Source organism: Aegilops tauschii, chromosome 3, assembly GCF_002575655.3.
Source record: "Aegilops tauschii subsp. strangulata cultivar AL8/78 chromosome 3, Aet v6.0, whole genome shotgun sequence".
Lineage (NCBI taxonomy): Eukaryota > Viridiplantae > Streptophyta > Magnoliopsida > Poales > Poaceae > Aegilops > Aegilops tauschii.
In genome coordinates this window covers 612,165,412-612,172,722 of record NC_053037.3, presented here as the reverse complement: position 1 = coordinate 612,172,722, position 7,311 = coordinate 612,165,412, and the positions used below count along the sequence as shown (strand labels likewise).

At 45.0% G+C, this 7,311-nt stretch overlaps 1 protein-coding gene across 1 annotated transcript; it reads right to left on the bottom strand.

Annotated features, from left to right (window-relative positions):
• Positions 1-492: 492 nt before the first annotated feature.
• LOC120976122 (MEIOTIC F-BOX protein MOF-like) lies at positions 493-2,496 on the bottom strand. The gene is made up of 3 exons (XM_040402949.1): positions 2,436-2,496; positions 1,337-2,235; positions 493-651 (listed from the first exon to the last, which is right to left on the bottom strand). The coding sequence occupies exons 1-3, from the start codon at positions 2,494-2,496 to the stop codon at positions 493-495; spliced, it is 1,119 nt and encodes a 372-aa protein (XP_040258883.1).
• Between the last annotated feature and the right edge of the window lie 4,815 nt (positions 2,497-7,311).

Sequence of the window (7,311 nt, the reverse complement as noted above, 5' to 3'; positions counted from 1 at the left end):
AACAAGTCTTATCTACAAGAAATGAATGAAAAATGACTCCTTTTATCATGTAAATGTGTACTTAATCCCTTATGATCATTATGAAGCACACATGAATGCTAAAGCGACAAGCTTGCTAGTCTAATTACCATTATGATGTAACATACTGATTATATATATCTGTTCAACGTCGTTTATAATTATGTGTCACACTTTAGCACCTTAAATGATCAGAAATCTGTATTTTTAAAGTTTTAGCACCAAATTAAACATCAAGCGCAAGTTCTATGACTCCTGGTGATATTAGCTCTAATTGTTGTTTCGAAAGAAAAGAGATTGTTATCATGAGTTCATTAAAGGGAAGGGAGCCACACACCAAGCCAGAAGCGTGCGTGTGTGTGTATGATATTCAAGTATGCAATCCGTCATGGTGTCCAGGAAGGTTCATTTGATTAACAGCTAGGTCCCGATGACATTTTAAAAAAACACAGACCAAGTCCACTTTCTCTATCTTCATTTGGTGATTGTAGCCTGCGGTAGCTTCCGTTTTATCTTGGACCTCAGCTTGTTATTTCCATGAAGGATTTGCACCAACTTGAGGTTCATTGCCATTGTCGCGGTCTCCAAATCTTGCTCTTCATCACTCTCCCGAGCATATGGAACATCTTGCCACTGCATGCGCACACCGATGAAACTAGTTAGCAAACATATTAACTCTGAATTAATTCAATATAAAACAAAGTAACTATCTCTGTTTTTATTTATTTCACATCATATAGATTTGTTTATTGTTAATGTTCATATTTTTTGATCAGCTTGGTTAAACTTTATAAATTTGAATTCAGTCAAAACTAATATGCGGAGTAAATAAAAATGAATGGGGTATCATATTTGGATATTTCATTGAAAAAAAATATCATTTGCCGAACCACTGTACTATTTCTAAGTCCACCTAGCTAGCATACCTAATTAAATATCCATGAAAGGTCATTTAAAATTCAAAAGATTATGATTTTTTTTGACACCATACATGTTCGTGCCTTTTATATGCGTGCAAAAGTCCATGCGAAATGGTTGATTTTATGCTCCGGTTGAAAAAAAAACTAAATTTTCCCTTAAAATGTAATTTTGGATAAACTTTGAATTTGTGTGCACTTAACTGTCATCCCACTTATTCTGCATATGTTGTGCGTGTTAATACGCAGGAACCAGTTGGGATCATGGTTCAACAAACCCTCTTTCAGAAAAAGACGTGAAAAATAGCACTGCTGACACTTGACAGATAATCCTATTTTGAATCTCGCAACTGTGTATTATTATTTCGTGTGTCATGAGCAATTTGAAGGAGCTACCATACCTTGCAACTTTTGAGAGCAAGCCGCTCGAGGGCAGGAGTCTTGTGTAGAAAACGCCAGAGAGTTTGCAGTCCGTCGCCAAGGTTACAGTCGTCCAGGACCAAGCTTTTGAGGTCGGGGAACACGCAGCAGGGTTCATCCAGCACGGCCTGCAGAAGCACCGCATGCGTACGTGCCATTTCCTGGAAACCAGAGAGGTGCAAGCTGGTGACATTGCATAGAGAGCCGAGGAGGTCGCATAGATTGGTGATCACCAGACGTGTAGTGTCTGGTTTGTCTTTGTCGTGGCTGTCCCAGTACAAAGGCTGAGGAGTCTCGTCGAGTAGGCGGATGGATGCTTTGGCAAGACAAGGTAGCTCCCCTATGGTGATGTCCAAGTTGGCGAGACGGGCGAGCGGGAACTCGAGCCGCAGCGACACCAGGCCAGGAGCGGCGATGTGGCCAAACACGTCGCATCTGTGTGCAATCACTGGGGAGTCGTAGACGACGGTGAGGTTCCTGAGCGTGTCGGACACGATGTACCCGAGGCCGCTGTTCCTGATCTCCAGGTCTCGCAGTGCGGGGAGGCTGTCGGTGCCGAAGAGATGCTCGATGTTTCGGCTGAGGAGAACGTTGTCGATGCGGAGCTTGGCGAGGCGCCGAAAGCAGGCGCCCGCGTTGGAGAAATAGGAGGGTTGCCTCATCGGGACACCGTCGATGGTGATGTCGATGGCCGCCGGTGACAGCCTCAGGCCGCGGCGAATCCACCTGCTGATCATATCCTTGTCGTTGCTGCCGTGCCGACGTCCGTCATCTTGACGGTGGATGCGCAGCCGCAGGGTGTCCAAGGCCTCGCCAGAGAGACAATGGTGGAACAAGAGATTGTCAGCGAAATCCGCCAGCTTGGCCAGCGCGTCCTCCTCTGCCTCAAACAAACGTTAATCTCGGACGCACCAATCGGCCTCTGAGTTCCGGTCATCATCTTGCTCTGAGGACTCCGGCTCCGAATGCTCAACGATCTGGATGGGGAAGTCGTCGCTGTCGATGTTGATGCATGGGACGGCGCGCCAGAGGTGGCGCCACCGCCGAGACAGGGCGCTCGTCTGCACCGCCTGACGGGACCGGAGCTGCTCAGCCGGTCCCTAGGGGCGGCGGCGCGCTTTCGTCTGCCACGAGTCTCCATCGCATACCTACGTACGCACAGCTAAAGTGATTTTTATTTCCTCACGCGCGACGCGAGTATCTAAATCTATATATCGTTTTTCATGGTACATGTGCTGAGTATTAGGGATGTGTTTCCGTTTTAAATCTGATACTGATCAGATTGGGTTGTTACCAACTAACCCCTCTTTCTCGAGAATAATAAGATACATACAACAGTTCGAAAAAGCCGACTGCTAGGCGCCGGCGCACCGGCCGAAAATTCGGCCGGTCGCAGCGCGCGCGTCCGATTCAGCTATTTTAATCCGTCTGATTGTCTGCATAGGTCGTCTCTTCCTCTTTAGTTTCGGTACGCTGGTCCACCTGCACTGCTCCATGTGCATCAGGTCATGTCGTGGATGTTGCATGCGGTCACGTGGTGGAGCCCATTCAAATGGTGATGTGACTTCTCTTTGCTATTCGCACACAATAATTTTCTTCAAAAAATGTACACAGAAAAACTGCATGTGTTGTGTATATAACATTGCTGCAAACTTACGACGTACCTACGACATACACAGAAATGCGTTGCTCTGCCACGAGTCTCCATCGCATACCTACGACCTACGCACAGCTAAAGAGATTTTTATTTCCCCACGCGCGACGTGATTATCTCCATCTATATATCTTTTTCGAAAAGTGTAACGTCCACACGTATGGGCATTAGTCAACTCACCCACACGCCTCCATCACCGTCCAGTAACTTCTGCACGAATCTTGGCACGAATTAGCTAATTTTGTATGCCACGTAGGACAACTCGCGTGTGTGGTGTGTGAGAGAGGTCGCCCACACATCTGTTTTACCACACGGAGGGGCCGGAGTGTGGGCGTTTAGCAGTTCGCCCACACACCAGTTTTCAGTCACGTACAAGGGCTGGTGTGTGGGCGTTTGCCATCTCGCCCACACGCCCGCCTCCTCTCCCACACCTAAGCTGCCAGTTGGCATGCGTTTTGCAGTGTACCTGGCAACTGCCCTAGTGTGATTGCAAGCAGATGTCAACTCTCTCTTTTTGTTTACCTGAACATGTCAGTTGCCATATGTTTTGTATGGTACATGGCAAACTGCCCTAGCGTGCACGTAAGCAGATGGCAACTTTTTCTTTTTACATGGCAACTGCCCTAGCGTGCTTGTGAGCACATGGCAACTCTCTCTTTTACCCGAACATGTTTTTTTGCCATGCCTTTTTTTGTAGTGCTACATGGGCAACTGCCTAGTGTTAGTAGGTGGCAACTCCTAAAGTTTTGAAATCATGGCAACTGCCTAATGTGTGGTCAGATCCCTTAACGCCCACACATGTGGCAGTTATCGGCGTCCATCTTTTTTCATGGTACATGTGCTTAGTATTAGGGATGTGTTTCCGTTTTAAATCTGATACCGATCCGATTGGGTTGTTACCAACTAACCCCTCTTTCTCGAGAATAATAAGATACATACAACAGTTCGAAAAAGGACAATTGATTAAGATACAAGACGCCATTTATATCTAGAGTTTCGATTAGATTACTACTGAATCGATCACTCTTTCTCAAGATAAAATGCACAGTTCTCGCATTAATCCTGGATTTATTTTCAATATATTTTCGGCGTTGCGCTTTCAGTGGAAGAAGACGTTCCCGTCCACGAAGAGGAGCCTATGGTGACTTCGTATATCTCAAGATGGCATGTCGGCTCAGTCTCTCGAAGGTGCTCATGACGGTAGGATGTGCATGTGTTCGTTCATAGAGATGATTGTATGCGCGTATGTATGAGCGTTTGCGTATGTACTATGTATAAAAAAGAAACCATGTTACCACGGGGCGCAGGCCCACGCTTCGATCATCCACATGCATGCCCATGTTGTCAGCTGCATAGCTGAATGCATCTTGCACATGACCGTGCGCAGGCCACTTGGCCGATCGATCGGCGCAAGCACCGTCGCACGCACGTTTGTACCCCATCATTCCTTTATATCTAACCCCCTAATTTTTTTTAAAATCTTGTTAGTCTGAGGCTACATTTTGTGATATTAAATTGGACCTAATACAATCTTAACACAATTACGAAATCTTCTATTAAAGATAGTAAAACTGAGTGTAAACCGAGATCTCTCAATAATTTGCATTTTCGGCCGTTTGTTTACACGATCTAGACATTCCTGGCTGTTAGATCCTGTGTGAAACATGGCCCAGCTGTCCTGTGAGCTATTGCTCCAGAGGCCGAAACGAAGGCCTCTGGTGCACTAGGCCGTCGGCCAGCTGCCTGCCCATTCCAGCGGAGCTGGGCTTCGCTAAAGGGGATCCACTAGATGCGAGGCATACAGAGAGGAGCGACCGTGTCCATCCATCCAGTCCCGATTCCTGGCGTAGTGGAGTAACAACATCCAATCAATCCAGTCCCGATGGCCGGTCTACGTCGCTCAATGCCTCGACTGGATCAACCGGAGGTGCGGGATGGGATCAAGGCAAGTCGATGCGTGGGCTTGATCAACTGGAGGAGCGGAGGAGCCCTCGCGTGCCGGTCGATGCAGTGCATGTGAGCCGACCTTCGCCACGGCATACATGTGGAGTTTAGGGGTGAGGGGCATGGTGATCCTAGATCAACGCGACCTACAAGTTGGAGGTGGGTTTTGGGGCCTCGGAGATGCAAATGTTAAACGGCAGTTTGCAGTTGGCGCGCGACCTGCCGTTTTACATCTTCTGCAGGTGGAGATGCTAATTTGCATCTCAAGGTGTTGTATTTTGCATCTCCGGAAGACAGAGATGTATTTTTTTTCATCTACATCATCTGTTGGAGATGGGTTTTGGGGCCTCAGAGATGCAAAAGTTAGTTATATTTACATCTACATCATAATAGTTATATTTACATCTACATCATAATAGTTGTGTGAACCGCGACAATAATGAGGGCCGTGAGGTGTGCCTCTAGGATGGAGAGAGCCCGGTGCACCTCAAGAATGTCAAGGATGCCAATACAAACATGACAAGCCCCTGTGAATAGTCGACGTGGTCCATTTAGTCGTCTACTTAACCCATGCCGGTTTACTATTGAAGGACAAAATCACACCAAAAAATATTTTGAAACTAAAGATATTCAGAATCTTGCATGGGTTGTAAATTATATAAGTATTACCTTTGGTTTTGGAAATATGAAAAGTTGTGGCTCATGGAAAAAATATCATACTTTATTTTTTTATTCATTTTTTATGTGTGTGTGTGTGGTTGGGGGGGGGGGGGGGGGGGGGACTTTATATATTGACACGACAATGTTGTAATTTCTGTCAACACATGTGCAGCGGCACACACACACGCGGGGCAGCCTCATCCAAAAGTTAGCGTATGGTGATTTCTACCATATAGCTACCTAATTAACGCGCAACAAACCTCAAACCTGCTTGAGATGTTGTGGATCGTCAAACATAGAGAGGAAAGAGCTTTATACATTGCGACAACAATAGTTTAAACACATGTGCAGCAACACACACACACGCGGGGCAGCCTATCCAAAAAAGCTGATGGTGAACTCTACCATAACTACCTAATTCACGTGCAACAAACCTCAATCCTGCTTAAGATGTTGCGGATGTCAAACATAGAGCGGAAAGCACGAAAAAATCCCCACACCTAGCTGGACATCCCCTACCTGTCAAAAATTATGCTAATTTTTTCAATAAAGCTCTTTGATTCTAAATGATTATCGTATTATGGTCCCTTGCATTTTGCACAACACAGCTGATAATTTCATATATATTCTATGTAAGTTTCTTCCACTGACACTTAGCTCGAACAATTAAGACCTTCATGTAGATTTGGGTAGTTATAACAGGTAGAATTTATTGACGCTTTAGCTATTGCATAGTCGCCTGAAAATAAAGTTAGGCTCAGTTATTTTTTTCCACTAAACGTTTATTGTCCGGCGAAAACATTGGTTGATACTTTTGGGTTGGTGCATCCATATACAAGGCTTGATCAATTGAGCAAGAAGATGTGTAACATTTGTGTGCGCAAGTCTATTGTCCGTGTGTGTCTATGCGTGTGAGTGTGTGTCTATGCATGTGCGTTTTGTTTTGTCGATGGGCGTGGATGGATGTTTTCATGTGTGCGCGGAGTTAGTGTGTTTATGAAAAGAATACGAGGGGGATAACATGGTCGGTATTAGATGCAAATATAATTTTTATGCACTTTAGCTATATGTAAGTGAAGAAAATATGACCTAGAGGCAATAATAAAGTTGTTATTTTATATTTTCTTATATCATGATAAATGTTTATTACTCATGCTAGAATGTATTAACCCGAAACTTGATACATGTGTGGATACATAGACAAAAACACCGTGTCCCTAGTAAGCCTCTACTAGACTAGCTCGTCAATCAAAGATGGTTAAGTTTCCTAACCATAGACATGTGTTGTGATTTGATGAACGAGATCACATCATTAGGAGAATGATGTGATGGACAAGACCCGTCCATTAGCTTAGCATATTGACCGTTCAGTTTTACTCCTATTGCTTTCTTCATGTCAAATACATATTCCTTCGACTATGAGATTATGCAACATCCGAATACCGGAGGAATGCCTTGTGTGCTATCAAACATCACAACATAACTGGGTGATTATAAAGATGCTCTACAGGTATCTCCGAAGGTGTTTGTTGGGTTGGCATAGATCGAGATTAGGATTTGTCACTCCGAGTATCGGAGAGCTATCTCTGGGCCCTCTCGGTAATGCACATCATAAGAAGCCTTGCAAGCGAAGTGGCTAATGAGTTAGTTATAAGATAATGTATTACGGAATGAGTAAAGATACTTGCCGGTAACGAG

Excerpts from the sequence above, each read along its gene's own strand:
- LOC120976122 (XM_040402949.1), bottom strand. The coding sequence starts at position 2,496 with ATGGAGACTCGTGGCAGACGAAAGCGCGCCGCCGCCCCTAGGGACCGG. Across the intron at positions 2,236-2,435 it reads GGACCGGCTGAGCAGCTCCG|AGGAGGACGCGCTGGCCAAG; the intron begins GTCCCGTCAGGC and ends TGTTTGAGGCAG. Across the intron at positions 652-1,336 it reads TTGCTCTCAAAAGTTGCAAG|TGGCAAGATGTTCCATATGC; the intron begins GTATGGTAGCTC and ends GTGCGCATGCAG.